The following is an 18,369-nucleotide window of genomic DNA, read 5'->3' on the forward strand; positions in this document are numbered from 1 at the left end:
TGTATCATATCACTGCTCCCTATCACAAGCAACACTTCTGTACTTGTTAAAACCCATTCTGGACGGGAACCCCTTTTGGTGTTATAGCAGATCTACAAGCTTTCGTGAAAATGTGGCGCAAATCTTTGAATATATATTTCAGAGCGAACATTTTTAACTAAAATATTGGCTTCAGGAACTACATATTTTGAGATGGGGGTCCGCGGCCCAATAGAGATAATTCTGGGGGTCCTTGACATGAAAAAGGTTGAGCACCACTGATGGTTTTCAGAAAAATGTTAGGATTTAGAAGCCTTTTTTTTTTAATCGACCTCAGTCCAAAATGGGTTAAGAGCAACACAACAAGTGAATGGGCTGTTTCCAGGTATATTTATGCAACTGGGACTATAATAAGAGGCTGTTCCCAGGTATATTTTATGCAACTGTAATAATAAGAGACATGGGAGAATCACTCACCCCTGTGGACTGAGGTCCAGAGAATCATCCATGCTGTGCTGGAAACTGGGGGAGCCGAGGTCAGGGGTGACGTTGGTAGCGGACGTTGTGGAGGCAGTGCTAATGGTGGTCGTGCACAGACTGGCGGTGCCACTGGTGCAGGCCTTGGGGGGACTGGTGACCAAGAAGGTCTCTGAATCTGCCAGGTTCTTCACCTGGTGCATTACACCTGCATGGGGGAGAAGATGTTGACATGTTAGAAATTGCTTGCAGCGTGCATGCGTGCCTGGTCTATTGGGCAGTGCGTCACCGCTACCTACCCACCTGGCATGCACATTACAGCGCGTTTAATCATTGTTGTCTCTCCTGAATGAAAAGTGAGAACGCAACGGGACTTTCTGTAGAGACCATTGCCATGTAAAACTGGCCTTAATATTTGGGGTGATTGAGATATCCCACGAGACAAAGTACACTTTGTCAAAGTAGACAAGCTTCGTCTACTTTGGGGGAGAAGGAAAAAGCAAGAGAACAATCTTCCGTTACCTTCTCTTCTGAAATAGACGCCAAAGACATCAGGCAGCTTCTGCATGAGGATCTCAGCCATCTGCAAAGAGCCCACTACAATCTTCAGGTCCTGGCTGGATAGCATGGAGGCAATGTGACTGTTGGGAAAAACAAACAAACACAAACGTTTAGCTGCCACTGTGGTCGATGAGCTGGATGTTCCCAACATGTTTTTTCATCATGAAATGTTTATCCTCCAGTCGTCCTGATAGTTTTCTGGGGTTTTTAGTGATACCCATCATGGTGATAGGTGGTCAATGGAGCAGGTTTGGAAAACACAAAATCCCACATCTTCATTCGAAATGAGACACCCGTGCAGCAATGTCACTCAACAGTGATCTCAACAACATCTATACAACGCCAGTCGTCTACGACTTATGATATACGACGATGATATACGATTTTTATACCTCAACTGCACAGAGCTGCCTTGGATCCTCTTTAAAGTTCGCCACCTTCTTACATATTGATCTTTACTCAAAGGTATAGAACTTTTAAAGAACTTGTGTGCAGTACACCTCAGGTTGTGATGTTTTGAGCTTGTAGATCAGTAATTTCTAAAGTATAATTATTTGTGTGACAATCATCAAACTCAATTTGCAATCGTGACAGCCCTAACTGACGGCACAGAAACCATGCAAGGAAGTAACCACAATGATCATCGGGAGCAGTTAGTACAACAACTCTGATGCTGGCCTTCAAAGCAACCAAAGGTATGGCACCCCCATATCTTCGAAGTCAAATGGGACCCTACAACCGCTCAGACCAGCCAAGTGAACCAACACAGGAAGGCTGGCAGAACATTCACTAAAACGGGCGTACTGTAAATCGCTCTGGATTAAGAGTCTGCTTAATGCCTAAATTGTAGGACATTGGAGTTCATTGGAGTTCCCTAGTCCCGATCCTCCATATTTTAATTATTAGTTCAAGTGTGTGTGTATGAAACACCACCAGCAACTCAAAAAACAGACTCGTCTGAACTGAGTGGTGCTGTAATCGTGCTGTAGTACTGCACTGCACTGGACAAGCCCTCCTCCGTGGCGCGTGTGTACGTTAGGCTGAGCAACAGTGACACTTGGTCGTCAACAAATGCCGTTTCCATACTCAGACGGATACGAATACATACATACGTGGGACACACATATCTCTATCTGTCTATAGGAGTGGCTAGCACCACTCCAAAAAGCAGATGGAACATCGCCATTCTCACCTGGACACAGCATGGTTCCTCAGCACATCCTTCAGCAGCTCGGCGTCAGCAAAGTAGATAATCCTGAGGATGGCTCTAAGGCACTTGTGTCTGACGGCGGGGCCGGCGGAGGAGCTGTACACCTCGTACAGGACCCCGAACAGGGTCTTAATGAAGCACTTGGCCAGCTCAGGGTCATCCTTCATCAGCTGGGCCCGCGCATCCTCCCGACGCACCTCCTGGTGACCCCCTGGTGGTGGACACACACACACGACAGGTGTCAAGATACATTTAGACATTGAACCCATCGTCTTCTAAATTACGAGTGGTGCTCAGTCTTTTTCATATCAAGGAGCCCCAGTCAACACGATTATATGCATTTGGCCGTGGACCCCAAACTGAAAAGATTTTGTTCCAGGGACCCCCAGAAGCAAAGACACGAGTTAAAAACGTTCGCTGTGAAAGAGTGGTTTGTGCACCATTTTCACGATCTTTTAAAAATAGCAGATCTACAAGCTCGTAGAGTAGATGCCAATGCCAAAGTTTATTGTGGACACGGAGATGAGACCAACATTTCGGATAGACAAACTGCCTTATTTAGCTTTTTGCTCACAGGAATATTAATATTACCAATATCGCACATTTTATTAAATTGGTAATCATTTTTAAATATCAAACTCTGGTTTTCATACAAAGGAAAATGACAGAATAGTAGTACAATAATACCGAGACATTAGAGAGTCGCACTGAGGAAAAGACAGGAAGCAGAGCTGGCGGTAGCAGAGACTAAAATGTTGAGGTTCTCTCTAGCCAAATAATACCCCAAATCTGGGCCACTCGCACACGATCACTCCAGCATGGCAATGTTATGGTGAAATTGGTGACCTGCCAAAATATGTGACAATCTTGTGGACTTCACACAACTTACATGGCTTCCTGCGTAACCCGCTATTCACGCCTTTTATTCCATTGTCTTTCCCTGCATAATACGCAAAACCCGCTATTTGTTTTATATATGTTTAATTCGCCGTTTTGTAATGAATTTAATGAAAATCCGGCTTTGTCGCGGACAAAGTGACGAGGCCGACACGTGATGATGACGTAACCAGAAATCAACCAACCGCTGGCTTGCAAGGGCTTCTGGGAAACAGAGTCCAATGCAAAGTGAACGAGGGGGTATGGACGATCTTAGCCCGCTTTGCTCTTTGTCTGTGAGTGGGATCGCGTAACACAGCCTGCTGGAGTGAGCGAGTGTGAGCGAGCGGCCAAAATTTGGAATTGGGTTTCTGGGAGTAACAAGGATGGATAGGATCAGGAACGAGTACATCAGAGGGACAGACAGATGGTTTGGACACGTACAGAAGAGGGATAGTGACTATATCGGTAGAATGATGTTGAGGTTGGAACTATAGGAGGCCTAGAGGAAGGATTTATGGGCACAGTGAAAAGACGACATGACGTTAGTTGGCGTGAGAGAAGAGGAGGCAGAGGACAGGGTTAAAGATGGAGGCAGATGATTCGCGGTGGCGACCCCTGAGGGGAAACGCCGTAAGGAAAAGAAGGAGTGGAGGGGTCTTGTTAAGTCTTACCCGTGTTGGGATTGGCGAGAGGATTGGGCTTCCTCTGGATGCCCCGTGCGGTGCCCGTGTCCTCATTGATCTGCTGCATAGAGTTGAAGTCGATGGTGTAGACGCGGCCCAGGGTGGACAGGCTGATCTCGTCCTCCCCATTCTGGTGGGCCGTCTGTCGGGGACAGATCATTAGACTAGTGGTTCTAAAAATATATTATATTGAATCAAATGGACCCGTTAGGGTCTATTTGGTTCCATTTGTACACACCATTTGTAAAAAAGTGGATTCATGAATGTATTATATATAGACAATATTTTAGGCCAATAACAAAATACTATATACCAAATGTCGCATTCCACAACCCTGGCTGCCGGACTATTAGACTGCATGCAAAGTGCAAACACAGCTGAGCAGATACATTAAATGTATTGCAACCAGGGTTCCGACTAGGCATTTTCCTGATCGGCCAAAGTGACATTATAAATGTTATTATTCCGGCCAAGTGCTAAATTAATCGGGCCATAATGTAATACACGTACGAGCGTGCTTATACGACTGGGCACCACCCAATCAATGCAACCACTGCTGCAGCCGAGTAGCACAAATTAAGTTTCTCCCACCCAGTAGTAAAATAGAAATGAACATTTGGCCAAAACACATTCAAGTAGAAAAATGTATATTGCTGCTACCTCAATGATCCGGCTATCGATGCGGTTATAAGGGTGCCATAACCCCCGGTCATCCCTCCACTGCCAGATGGCTCCTTCCGTGGTCTGGGCACTGCCTTTTTTCAGCATGAGATCCACAGCGAAAATGCCCTCTCTGGGCAGACAGGGCATCAGCTCACTGTGGGTACAACACCACAATACTGTCAGCATGAGATCCACGGCGAAAATGCCCTCTCTGGGCAGACAGGGCATCAGCTCGCTGTGGGACGGTACAACACCACATTAGTGTTAGGGTCATTCTAGGACACAATCTTTATGTACAGAGAATCCGCTTAACCCATTTAGACCTGAGAAAAGATTCTACAAATGCCTTCTAAATCCTGTTTTTTCCATGTCAGTGGTGCTCAACCTTTTTCATGTCAAGGACCGCCAGAATTCTGTATTTGGCATCTGAAAATATGTTGTTCCAGGGACCAGCCCCGGAAGTTCACAGGAACGCACCCAGGGTGCCGGCCCGGATCCGGCGAGCCGCCCCACGTACGAAACAGTTGAGAAATGTGTTACCGTGTGGGGGTCCCTCTACTGTACCGTCACTGTACTGTGGGTGTGCACACCCAAAATCATCATATATATACAGTTAATATGTGCGTGTGTTAGGTTGCGCACAGGTGGTGAAAAACAACCACACTGTTTTCGTGCTCAGACCCACCCACCCACACAGCTCCGTAAGGGAGTGTTTGCACCACTCAAAAAGGGGACTAGCGTAGAGAGAGAAACATTACCAGATGAGGGAGGTGAGTTCATAGAGCTCCTGAGGACTCCGGGGAACCAGGTCAATCTGCTCCTGGCAGCTTCCATTTGATGCTCCACACAGGAGGAAGCGCAGAGTCTCCGCAATGTCTGCACACCAAGAAGATGAGACAGCCTGTTAGAGTTTGCCAGACTCGTTTTTCTTGCCATAAATATTATGATGATGAGTCATTGATCACTGGAAAATTACGGTCGAGAAATTACAGAGTTACTGTGTGGGGGAATTAGCAGACCTCTCTCTCTGGTTCTAGCACAACAGTACCACCTTTGCCCATATTGGTACCCTAAACATAGGGACATACAGACATAGGGACGGACATACAGACATAGGGACGGACATAGGGAGGGACAGACATTGCTGTTCCTTGGAGTGGCTGCACCACTCTAAAAGCTCAACACAATCCAGGTCTAGTCAGTCGCGGGCGTGTGCACGAAACGAGCACGCCAATTTCACAGAAACGCGCCCACGTAAATACGCTTGCGTTGTCGCCCTCACCTTCTGTGGGAACAAAACAAAAAAAAGCACAGGCCTCTCGTTGAATTACTAGGCGCGATAATCACCTTTAGTGTGAATCATTTATCCACAGGCAATCAAGAGTTGACACACAAGGTGTGAGAACGTACAGTACAACATTGGTCTTCAGCTCATGGCAGTGAAGTGACTCACTTCATGAACGGCCAGTTGGAGCACATGAGATTACTCACTTTGTTTCATGAGCTGCACGGCCAGGCAGGGGCAGTTGGAGCACATGAGAGAGAACATGCGCACCACCATGATGAACATCCCCGAGCTGAGCACGGGCGGGGTGACCACCAGCAGCTGCTGAATGTTGGTCAGTAAGTCCCGGGAGGCCACCTGCTGTAGCAGGTTCTGTCGACACACACACACACAAGCTCATTAGTGCAGGCAAGGTCATAACGCAAATCTCTCCATGCAAACATGGAAGAGGCCTCAACAAACCCATTAACCTGAGACCAGATTCTACAAGTGTCTTCTAAATCATGTCAGCTTTCTGAAATGATTATCAAACTATTTCATATCAAGGACCCCAAACCCCAGATTTGTATGTAATTGGCCACTGACCCCCCCCCCCCCCCCCCCCCCCATCTGAAAATATGTTGTTCCAGGGACCCCCAGAAGAAAAGATAAAAGTTAAACATGTTTGCTGTGAAAGAATATATATTCAAATATTTGCACTACATTTTCACAATTTTCTAAAATAGCACATATAGAGGGTATGCGCGTGACATCATCAAACCAGGAAGTTATGCAGGGATGCCTACTGAGTGGCAAAAAACTACTTTCTGGCCTTGACAGCCCATACATACAAACAGAAAAGTCACATCTAATAGCATTAAACGACATTAAACAATGCTAAACTCACTTTGCCTGTCACTTTGCCACTCGATTTGCCATCCACTTTATGCATGTGCATACCGTCTATACAAGATTGTAGCGCTATGAGCTTGTATACCTGCCAAGTTTAAAATAATGGTTAGTAGTTAAAGCGCTACGGCAACACAGATGTGTTCCAGGTCTAAATGGGTTAGTGTAGTGGCACAGTCAAAATGCAAAACACTCCTGGAAGAAAAGGCCTCAACAGTAGAGACACATAAATAAAAACATACCTCCTCGTGCTGAAAGTTGTCCACCAGTCTGGCGAAACAGAGACAAGTGCTTTCCACAGATTTCTTATCCTGGAGAGGGGTTAAATAAACGAGTACACAAATGAATAAGCTGGCAGTGTAAGACAGAGTTACTGGTTAGACATTAAATTAGGTTTTCCATGCCTTGCCAAATCATATGAAAATAATTATTCAACACATTTGGCACTTTGTAACTCGGCATCTCAATGTGGGTTATAGTTCAGTGGTTGTTGACAGTAGTGTTGATCGGGCAGGCACCTGGTGTGTGAGTCTCTGAGTTAACAGTGGCAGAGAGTCAGCGACAAAGTGGAACTCGTCCGGGGTGATGCTCTGGCAGCAGTTGGCTGCGATGGCCAAGGCATTCCTCTGAGCGTTGATGCTGAAGAACTCTAGGTACAACAGACAGTCTGCAAGCCCACCCTAAACAGAAAAAAACAGGAGAGAGAGAAGTGTATATAATGACTCCATCAATTGGTTTAAAAAAACATTAATGCTAGTCCAGGCCAGGGGGGAAAAAAGGTATATTGTGATTGTGAAGCAATTCAAAATTCAAAGAGGCGACGAAAGGTGATACTACATAGACGCAATTAGCCATAGGATCTATGCCAAGGACTGTGATTACTTTAGGGGTGGCGTGGTACAAAACCGCTTCAGAGGCAGACTGGCTAGGCTTTACACCAGTGGTTTTCAACCAGTGGTCCAGGGACCACCAGTGGTCCTTGAGGCGGTTCCAGGTGGTCCCCAGCTAAATGAGTTGTTAACCAAATAGACCCTTAGACCTTTTTACTCTTGAAAGCGTAAAATGAAACCAATGGACCCGTGCGGTTCCATTGGTTTCATTTTACGCTCTCAAGAGTTACATTATTGTTAAACATCTGCATTACTTAATTTACAAGAAGTCTACACAATTTGGAGAATGTAGAAGAATTGTTATTTTGACCAACGTTTGTCAAAAGCATGGAATTGTAGACAAAATCTTATCCAATGACAAACAATATTCTTTAGTTTTGGGTCCGAGAGGCTAAATCTCATTAAAATGGTGTGAGTGTGGCTCAAATGCCAAATAAATAATGGGGGCCTTGAAATTAAGAAGGGGGGGGGGATACAGGAGGTGTAACAAGAAAAACAAAAGGTGGAACAGTGAGAGTAACACTTACAGCCTGCAGGATGGCTTTACTGTGTCGCCGTGACAACATTTCCAAGGCAGTTAGTGCCTGCTCTGCTACGTCAATGAACTGGATCACCTGAAGCTGCAGAAGGAAACAAAAGAGCATTAGCATAATATATCTCAAGGCTACCAACGCAAATAAACAAGACATGACAGACCTGAGTGGAGAGGTCTCACCTTTTCTTTTATAAATTTGTATCGCACGATTTTCCTGTAACCCATTTTTTACCCGGTGTCAATTATCTAATGTAATCCTGGAAGCTACACTCCCTCTGCCAACCTGGGGAGCACAACGGACTGAACTCATGCTTCCTTCAATGCATGAGGAGTCCAAGCCGCTTCTTTCCACCTGACAGGGGGGGACGTAGCGCATGGAAGGAACAAGTTATTCCAACCAGTTCCTTTCCCCTCCATCAGGCGCACCGGGTGGACAGGGGGAGGCAGTATAGAGACCAGGATTACTGCATGTTTTTTGTGAAGGTACCTACCCTAGGGGGACACGGGGAGAACATGCAAACTCCACACAGAAAGGCCCCTTCACTAACCCCACCAAGGGTATGAGCACTGATGAGTCTCACCTTTTCAAGGAAGACAGGAATGGCGTCGACCACCACGGCAGAGGATCGAGGCAGCGCCTCCATCATGTATGTGAGAGCACGGGACGCGTGGTTCATCTGTATGAGTAAACAAGATAGATACAAATACAGTGACGATACAAAAATATGGAAACGAAGCTTCTACAAATAGTTAGAAAATGAAAGGGCACCTATAATATAATACTCACAATATCAAAGTTATGCTCCATTTGTAACAACGTGATCTGTGAAGGAAAAGTGGGTGTTAAAATGTTGAAATCAAGAAATGATCAGAGCAACATACGGTTGTCAATGTTAGCATTTTAACACAAACACACAAAGTTCAACATGGATTTCCGACCAGCTGATCTTCACATGCGTAGATAAGATAGCAAGGCCTTTTCTTCTCATCTTCCCCTGAAACTTTAAAGCACCTCACCCATCATGAGTGCAGTGTCATTCATGTGATGCAAATGTTTGTTTGTGTTTTTTACCAGGACACGCGAGTCCATTTGTTGAGTCTGAGCTATGAAAATATACGAACAATCCACATTGTTCATTGTTATGCACGCCGGTTGAACCCGAGCATGCCTCTGAACAAATGTTCAGAGGCAACACATGGTCAATTTAGATCAGGCTTAACCCATTCTGACCGGGCACCCATTTTGGTGTCAGCATCATGTCGTGCTTTAGCTATTTAAAAATAGCAGATCTACAAGCTCATATCGCGCCACCGAGTGGCGCGATACGAGCTTGTAGGTCTGCTATTTTTGAAAAATCGAAGAACGACTGACATTTTTAGAATCTGATCTCAGGTCAGAATGGGTTCGTCAGACCAGCGTGTGTCCGGCGGAAACCTCGTATGAATCTGATCTCAGGTCAGAATGGGTTAAATTAAAGCAGGCGCAAATCTGCTCACCAATGCGGGCACCACACTCTTGACAGGGAATCCTCCCAGAGTCTCCTCGTTGCCCATCACCAACAGTTGACACATCTCAATGGCGGCCTGGAGCTGCTGGGACTCGTCGCCTGTGGCCTGCAGGCCTTGCAGCAGCTGCTGAGCTTTGGAGCCTGTAGTGGGAAGAAAGGGAGAGAACCATGGTGAGAATACGTCAACTTATTGATCTGTTCGTACTCCAAAACAGGGACAGACAAGACACACACAGCCAGTCGTTGGAGCGTTTAGGCACCGCCCAAAAAATAATCTTATCGCCATTTTCTGCAAACCTTTTTTTGCACAACAACATTGTATGATAAAGGATAAAATTAGAAGAAAAAAAGTCATCAAGAGATAATCGATAGTTTCAGCTCTAAATGAGAATAAAAAAGGTACATATAGATATAGAGGGTATGCGCATGCATAAAGTGAGTGGCAAAGTGAGGTTAATGTAATTTAACGTTTAGTGCAATCAGATCTGGACTTTTCTGTGTGGATGTATGGGCTGTGGGCCAGTGTATTTTATTGCCACTCAGTAGGCGTTCCCGCATAACTTCCGGGTATGATGATGATGTCACACGCATACCCTCTTTTATTTGAACACTTGGGGTAGGTAGAGGTACTCACTGGCTCCACTGCCTATGGTCCTGTGGAACAGCTGAGACATGCGGGGCCCCAGGGGCCCAAAGAGATGTGGTGGGAGACCCCTGGCCTCCAACAGAGCTAGACATGACCACAAAAATAAATAAACTTAAATGAACTGCATGCTCAATCACACAAGCACACATGTATGCACGCCATACATACACCACAGGCATTTCCATCAGGGTGGGGAACATGTTTAAATGTGCAGTACACCTACTGTAGTGACTGCAGCTTTTAACACAATGGATGATGGTACTTAGAAGAAGGCCTGTCACAATTACTACATAAATCATCTAATCGCAATTATTTAAGGGAATCTTTCATCATTTCCATGTCGATTTAAAATGTTTGGAAATAAAAAAGAAATACAAACGATATTAAATGTGTCAGTGATTTCTTTGTATATTTAAGTGTGAAATTTGTGATTACAAAGACAACAGAAATCCAATGCAATTATTTGCCAGACAATTAATCGTCAACTTAAAATGTGTAATGGTGACAGGCCTAGTTAGAACAACAAGTTGGCACAGCATTGATCTGTCAGAGTACAGTATCCAAGATATCAGTAATATTTACAACGTTAGCAGCTCGGTAACCACCTTCAGTAGAGATATCAGTAATATCTACAACGTTAGCAGCTCTGTGAGCACCTTCAGTAGAGCCAGCTACAACTACAGTAGATATCAGTAATATCTACAACGTCAGCAGCTCTGTGAGCACCTTCAGTAGAGCCAGCTACAACTACAGTAGTCACAAGATGCCGTTATAATTGGAAATAAATGGCTGACCAAAGAGAAAACTGAGGCGCGCCAGAAAGCACTAATGGCATTAGTGGTGAAAGGACTACACACAGTTTATCCAATATGGTAGCATACGGTAGCTTGTTATCTAAATGGATGGACACTGGTGTTGATGCGTCATGTAGCCACATAACCTAGACTTGGGTCCTCCTGGCACATACGTGGATTAGAAAAAAAAATAAAAATGGAGGGGACATGATCACTCAGCATTTTTGCACTATTGGCGATAAGGGTTATTCTGATTATAAGGGGGATTATGGGGTGGCAGTGGCTCACAAGGGTAGAGTGGCCGGTAAATCGGCCGGGTGGGAAGCGTGAGGTTCCCGGTTTGATCCCGGGTTCCCCCAGAGTTAGTGTCGAAGTGACCTTGAGCAAGTCTCTGAACCCCTAATTGCTCCTGATGTGCAGGTTGGTGCCTTGCATGGTTTCGGCATATGAATGTGGGCGTGAATGTAATGTAATGCACAATCTATGTAAAGCGCTATATAAAATGCACCATTTACCATTTATTTTAACATGAATATTTATAAAAGTATCCCCATCTACTTACCTTGGAGCCTGCCCATTTCAGAGTCATCAGACTCACTCTCTCCAGAGGTGGTCATGCCTACCGCTCCGGCAACTGAGCTAGAAGCTGGATATAAAAAAAAACTAATGTGTGAATGAAGTAACAAAGGCATCACCCAAAGATTGCTCAAGGCTACTTAGGAACAAAAGTAAAATAAAATATCACGACTGAAAACTGTCCCAATGGGCAATTTGTTTACTCAACAATTAGCAGGTAGTTTCTCTTTTATGAAATATCCGAGATCATTAGGGTTTCTGTAACATGTATCTAATTCTATAGCTAGTTTGACCTCTCATAAATCAAATCTATTCTAGTTGAACACGTCAATTACTCTAATCTTAAATATAACTGTAACCGAAAATAGACAAACTATAAACTCACGTGTCTGTGGCCGTTGTGAGCTTATAGATTGGGTATTTTCGGTGAATCAGTCGTGGCGACTTGAGAACTTTAATCCATGACTTGGGGAAACAGCAGGTTCTTCCAAGCTGATGACCTAATTTCTTATGTTTGGACATGGCTCTATGGCAGGCAGCAGCCCTTTACTGTTTATGCAACAAATGCTGCAAATACTTCATAGTCCACTGTTTTAACTGCACACTGGGCAAGGGGCCAAGTTGGAGTTTGTTATGGAGTGAAAACCCACCTCTTCAGACGAGCCGTAGCCTCGACGACCTTACAGGCATATGCAAAGGCTCAACTTAGGCAACTTAAATAGCATTTTATGTAGACAGTTTCATTATATAGATATTCATCTGTACGTTCTTAGTTTATGTATGATTCATGATGACTATTCTTTTGTATATGATGTATTACCATGTGTTGTTCTTCTTACTTACTGTGAATCACTCTGGATTAAGAGCGTCTGCTAAATGTCTAAAATTGTAAAAGCCGCTACACACCTGAAGCCCCTTGTGGTGCCTCGTCGGTGCGTGCAGACGACGAGTTGGCGCCGTCCTGGTTGTTATCGGAGTCGGCCATTTTCTCCTGTCGGCGAGCGTCGGCTGCCCCGCGCTTGCCCAGGCCTGAGCCCCGCCGACTGGAGGAAGGACAGCAGGACAGAACAGGTTGTTGTGAGCAGCATATTAAAGTAGAAAGCACTGTACAGTCAACCATTAGAGACACATATATTATACAGTCATGTTTCTGTTGAGGCTCAACGGGCTCTATGCACACAGAATAACTCCTACTTCCGGGCCCCTTCCCTTGACCCAATAACCCATTTAGACCCGAGGACGATTCTACAAATGCCTTCTAAATCCTGACAGTTTTCTGAAAAACCCATGTTTCTATTCTCAAACTATTTCACGTCAATTTCATGTTGCCCGGTCCAATTGACAAATAATGCATTTCCAGAAAATACGTCAGGCTGTAGTAGCTGGCTGTTAAAACACACTGTGAGTGATAAATCAGTGGTTCTCACAGGCATGTCTAATGGAATCAGCCATCAGGCAAGCGGTAGACGCCAGACGGCAAACCGGAAGTCATTTTAGTGGACGGGAGCAGGACGGTAAACGGAACAGGACGGCACAGCAGCCAGAACTGGCACCAATCAATGTTCAAATGTTAATCTGATCACTCAGCATTTTGCACTATTGGCGATAAAACTAAAACATCCCCCCCTGGGTGTATTGGAAGAAAGATATCCGTTCTCCCATTGCCATTCTAATTTATACATTCATTTGTACAAATGAATTATAATTATGAATTATATTTTTTGCCTGCACCAGTGTAAAGTACAGTGTCCCAGTTAACATGAGAAAAAGGAATATTACTCCTTGTTTTACTCATAACTGATGACATATCTTGTCAAATGCCGTGTTGTGTAAACAGTAACTTAAGTTGGACTTTCAAGGATGAAGACTGTTTTCTAAGCCTGTATTACATTCACGAACCAGTGAGGCCTTTAAATGTGTCCTCTGGTGCACCTCCGGTGTCCCGACTAAATCAAAAGGAGAACCTGCGTTATTTTTAACATTCTCTCAGAATTCCTTTGGCCTGGTTTTAATTCTCTTGGCGAGGTGCCATGCCTGTACAATGGCTGGGGAAACACTAACGGAAACACTAACGGCACAATACTTCAGCTTGTAGATAACCCATTTACATTGAGCAAGGGTCTGCCCACGCTGTGAGCTTTAGATCGAAAGAGATTTGTTGTAGACAAACCATCCAAGTCTAAATTGCAACTCAGGTCCATTTCATGAAGACTAGCAGATTTATGTATTTAACCCATTATAAGACGGGGAAAGGCTCTACAGGCTTGTAGATCTGCTATATTTGAAAATCGTGAAAATGTGTTTTCAGAAAACCGATTTATTTGTTGAATCGGCCTCATTTTGGGCGGGAACCCCTTTTTGTGTTAGCATTACGTTATGCTTTAGCTATTGAAAAATAGAAGATCTACAAGCTCATAGCATTGTAGGTCTGCTATTTTTGAAAAATCGAAGAACCACTGACATAAGAAACATAGCTTTTTCAGAAATCTGTCAGGATGTAGAAGACATTTTTAGAATCTGATCTCAGGTCAAAATGGGTTAAGGGCTGCTTTCTATAGTTAACAAAAGGGCCCGCCCTTCATCTAGTATTTGTACACCTTGTGTGGCCCGTTGGTTACCTGGTGCTGGCACAGGAGCCCGTGGTCTTCTGGCGTGTGCTCCGCCGAAAACTGGGGAGCTCTGCTGGAGGAGACTCGCTGCGCTTCTTAGTGGACTTCCTCAAACCTAGATGAAACAAACACATAACAGTTACAACTTTAAGCTCTCATGGACAACACACCACTGACGAGCTAACCTAGATGAAACAAACACAGAACAGTTACAACTTTAAGCTCTCATAGACAACACACCACTGACGAGCTAACCTAAATGAAACAAACACAGAACAGTTACAACTTTAAGCTCTCATGGACAACACACCACTGACGAGCTAACCTAAATGAAACAAACACAGAACAGTTACAACTTTAAGCTCTCATGGACAACACACCACTGACGAGCTAACCTAGATGAAACAAACACAGAACAGTTACAACACACCACTGACGAGCAAATCAAACACGAGATCCTTCAGTCGCTTTAGGACTTCGCTACATACGTACAACTTGCTCAAGCGACAGCAGCAGTAATGACATATTGAGGGAGTCCCAGGGGGTCCCCAGCTAAAACCTAGCTTGGAACAAAATAGACGCTTATGAGTCTGTAACTCTGAGTGTACAAATGGAACCAAATGGCCCCTTAACGAGATTTTACAATCTCAAAGTTAAATTAACATTGATTTTACAATATAAATAGAACTTCCATTTATATTAGATAGATAGAAATGCCATTAAATGGGGGTCCGTAGACTAATGTATGTCAAACTGGGGGTCCTTGAAATTAAACTGGTTGAGAATCACTGCTAGAGCCGTAAAAGTCTTCTCTTATGGGGGTCACTGGCATCAACTCTTCAAATGGGGGTCCACGGGTTAATTAGTGTCAATGTGGGGGTCCTTGACATGGAAATGAACCACTGATGTATTTGCACTGTGGCCTTCTTTCCTCTGTTGAGCAGCTGATGTGGTGGTTGGAGGAGTGGGTGGAAGAGGGTGAGCAAGCTTTCTGTGTTTTTATGTATACATCTGTATCTGTGTACTGTACTGTATGTTCTTATGTATCCTGTTCATGTTTTACGGGTCCGTCTTGACAATAGATGCTGCATCTCAGAGTGCTATCCCTTCAATACAAATCTGAAATCTATCCACAGTGCATAGCTCAATTCATAGAGGCTACTTAATTGCATTGGTTTGTGGTCAAACTCGCTTGGCATCCATAACCACAAGTCGGGGCAAATGGCTGGGTTTAACCCATTCAGGCCTAAGGCCGATTCTAAAAACGCCTCTAAATCCTGACCTAAGGTTTCTGAAAAACTTCAAATATTGATATAGCAGAATCAAAATTTTTACATTTTTGAATACTGTACATACTGTACAGAACCCAAATATGGGTTCCCGGCCTGAGGGGGTAAGGTACAAATAGGGAACCCCGCCCAGAATGGGTTAATTATTGAACACAAAGGCCAACTCTAAATATCTTTGGGGTGGAGCAAGGCAGTCCATTTGAGAAAGAGAGAGAAAGGAGCCTCACATATTGTTATCATTGCAGTGCAGTCGGGGCGTGTTCAGTGTTGCGTGTGGAAAAAGTGCTGTCTATTGCATCTTTTGCTTTGCACATATACTGTATATACACTCAAAGAGGAGGTGAGGTCACCCAATGCTAATTCTGTTTTACCCCCACCCACTACATCTCAGGAAGAAATCACACCTGTGTGAACCGAGCAGTGCAGGAGGTGTGTGTGTGACCTGAATGCGGCCCCAATTATTCGACTGCTCAGTGTGAATGGCCCGGCTGCTCCACAGTGTGTGACCCAAATGCGTCCCCAATCATCTGCAGGGGTCAATAGGTCGTGCTACAAACAGACACACACGGCCCTTCCTTGGAGTGGTGGTTAGCACCGCTCAAAAAACAAACAAAAAAACACTTTTTTTCCTCACTCTGCGTGAGAGCAAAGACAGAAGCAGCTAGGGCAATGGTTCTCAAAGACCCCCAGGGCAGGGGTCCTTGAGGTAGTTCCAGGGGGTCCCCAATTAAATGATAGTTTGGAACCAAACAGACCCTTATGCTATGGGTCTGTAACTCTGAGTGTACAAATGGATCCAAATGGTCCTTGAAATTAAAATGGTTGAGAATCACTGCTAGTATCTAGCATATCTTTTAGAATGGGGGTCTGCGGGCTAATTAGCGTCAATTTGGGGGTCCTTGGCATGAAAACTGAGCTAGGGTCACCGACGTTCAGAACAGTGAAGAGTCCCGACAGCAGTAGCTGTAGAGTTGTGCCACCTTCCAGCCAGCCCAGAGTATTAATAGAACCTCCACTATGCCCATATGACAGGAGGACAACCTTCATGTGAAACCTGTTCCGGCTAAATTCACTTCACTATCACAAAACTTTTACCGACAAGAGGTTAAAAGGATATGGGGCTAATGAAGTACTTTCTCTCATCAATTCATTAGTCCTTCTTACTCTCCCAACCCATCGTTTCTAAATAAACAACACCTCTTAACAGAGGCCATTTGCATCCGTAGTGTATCACTCCTTCTCCCTGCTCTCTTAATACAACTCAATTCAGTGACAGACAGTCTAAAATTACAATGGTGTTGACTGTTGAGGCTAGAACAGTGGTTTTCAACCAGTGGTCCTTGCGGGGCTCCCAGGTGGTCCCCAGCTAAATGCTGGAGAGTTGCTAACCAAATGGACCCTTACAGATCTTTAACTCTTGAGATAAGCCAAGATAAGATAAACTCTTGAGCCTAAAATGAAACCATCTGTGCAACATCTGCATTACTTCATTTACATGTCGACACAATTAGATAACGTAGAAGAATTGTTATTTTGATCGAACGTTTGCCAAAAGCAAGGAATTGTAGACAAAATCTTATTTAATTTTGTGTCCGAGAGGCTAAATCTCATCAAATGGTGGTCCATGGCTCAAATGGCGAATAAATAATGGGCCATGAAATTTAAAAAAGGGTTGAAAACCACTGTACTACAGTACCATCCTGTTCTTGTTTATGCAGTCATTCACATCCAGTTAGTCACCTCCCAGTCTGGAGGCTAAAATGTTGCCACAGTGCATTTCTCTCGCAGGAGAAACCACACAGTATACAAACAAACATACGGCATGACGACGACTCACCATTATAATCTGTGTTGAACCGAACGTGACTGAAGCACGCTGAGCCAAGAAGAGTAGGATGAGTGAGAGAGAGTGTGTGTGTGTGTATGTTTATGTGCGTGCGTACGTGCGTGTGTGTCAAGAGAGGGCAGTGAGAAAGGCTAAAGAAAACCTCCAGGGCTAGATGTCAAGTGTTTCCTCACCCTGAAATGCGGGTCAGCTGGTTGACCAATCAGCCAGCCAGGCAGGTCCATCAACTCAGAGAGGGGTCTGCCCATTTTGAGGCCAGGTCCCCCAAGGCATATGCTGCCCTGCCTCAGTTCTCCTTCTCTAGCCAAAAGGTTGAACTGATCAGCTAACTCAGACTCACCGACTGAAGAATACTGTGCCGCGTATTCATTTAGCCATTTGTATTTGGTCGGTATGCATTGCGCAATCCTGCGATTGCACGCCTTTCCATAATAGCCTACACAAACTGAGTTTGACCTTCAATCAACAAGCTCTGTTTCATAACACAATTTGGGACAAGACATTGTAGCCAGACCCCACAGTGCACCACACCACTCGCATCGGGAATGAGTCCTCAATGCCAACTGTATTTGCTCATGAGACTTCTAAATATCAAAGCACTCACTCCGCTCTGCTTTCACACTACTCCTAACATTGACCACAAATGTTATGATCAGTACTCGCGTTACAAGAAACTGTTTATGGATATACAGAGTACAGACCCCAAATGTCTGCCTGGCAGCTGCCTACCTGTACAATGACCATTTTGTTCCACAACTGAACAGCCTTCAGCTGAATTTATAAGTCCTCCAGTTTCTAGTCCACCGTTTATTCTGACACTGGCTGAAATCTGAGCCAGTCCCTCTGCTCCTGGTTGAAGCCTGCAAGCTCCTCTGTAAAGCTAGACACACATAACTAACCCCCCCCCACACACACACACACACACACACACACACACACACACACACCACACAAGGCCGACTATACGAGCCATAAGAAAGTGGGTGAGCAAATGTGTTTATATATCTGTGATGAGAGCACATAAGCGTCATATCACTTAGGTTGGCTTGTG

At 44.6% G+C, this 18,369-nt stretch overlaps 1 protein-coding gene across 5 annotated transcripts in view; it reads right to left on the reverse strand.

Annotated features, from left to right (window-relative positions):
* trip12 (thyroid hormone receptor interactor 12) overlaps positions 1 to 18,369 on the reverse strand; it is a 53,579-nt gene that overhangs the window by 22,938 nt on the left and 12,272 nt on the right. For 3 of the 5 annotated variants that reach the window (XM_083772639.1, XM_083772638.1, XM_083772637.1), the window contains exons 5-21: positions 14,193 to 14,298; positions 12,481 to 12,617; positions 11,561 to 11,644; positions 10,193 to 10,288; positions 9,548 to 9,699; positions 8,838 to 8,873; positions 8,632 to 8,727; positions 8,043 to 8,135; positions 7,144 to 7,305; positions 6,868 to 6,936; positions 5,944 to 6,109; positions 5,211 to 5,328; positions 4,450 to 4,606; positions 3,778 to 3,931; positions 2,210 to 2,438; positions 979 to 1,097; positions 457 to 664 (exon numbers count right to left, since the gene is read on the reverse strand). In XM_083772639.1, the coding sequence (XP_083628765.1) occupies positions 457 to 664; positions 979 to 1,097; positions 2,210 to 2,438; positions 3,778 to 3,931; positions 4,450 to 4,606; positions 5,211 to 5,328; positions 5,944 to 6,109; positions 6,868 to 6,936; positions 7,144 to 7,305; positions 8,043 to 8,135; positions 8,632 to 8,727; positions 8,838 to 8,873; positions 9,548 to 9,699; positions 10,193 to 10,288; positions 11,561 to 11,644; positions 12,481 to 12,617; positions 14,193 to 14,298 (2,182 nt within the window). Of the gene's footprint in view, positions 1 to 456; positions 665 to 978; positions 1,098 to 2,209; positions 2,439 to 3,777; positions 3,932 to 4,449; positions 4,688 to 5,210; positions 5,329 to 5,943; positions 6,110 to 6,867; positions 6,937 to 7,143; positions 7,306 to 8,042; positions 8,136 to 8,631; positions 8,728 to 8,837; positions 8,874 to 9,547; positions 9,700 to 10,192; positions 10,289 to 11,560; positions 11,645 to 12,480; positions 12,618 to 14,192; positions 14,299 to 18,369 lie in introns of all 5 variants that reach the window. The other 2 variants (XM_083772636.1, XM_083772635.1) reach the window with 1 other exon arrangement.

The sequence above is a fragment of the Protomyctophum parallelum genome (assembly GCF_964188405.1).
Source record: "Protomyctophum parallelum genome assembly, chromosome: 9".
In the NCBI taxonomy this organism is placed as follows: Eukaryota; Metazoa; Chordata; class Actinopteri; order Myctophiformes; family Myctophidae; genus Protomyctophum; species Protomyctophum parallelum.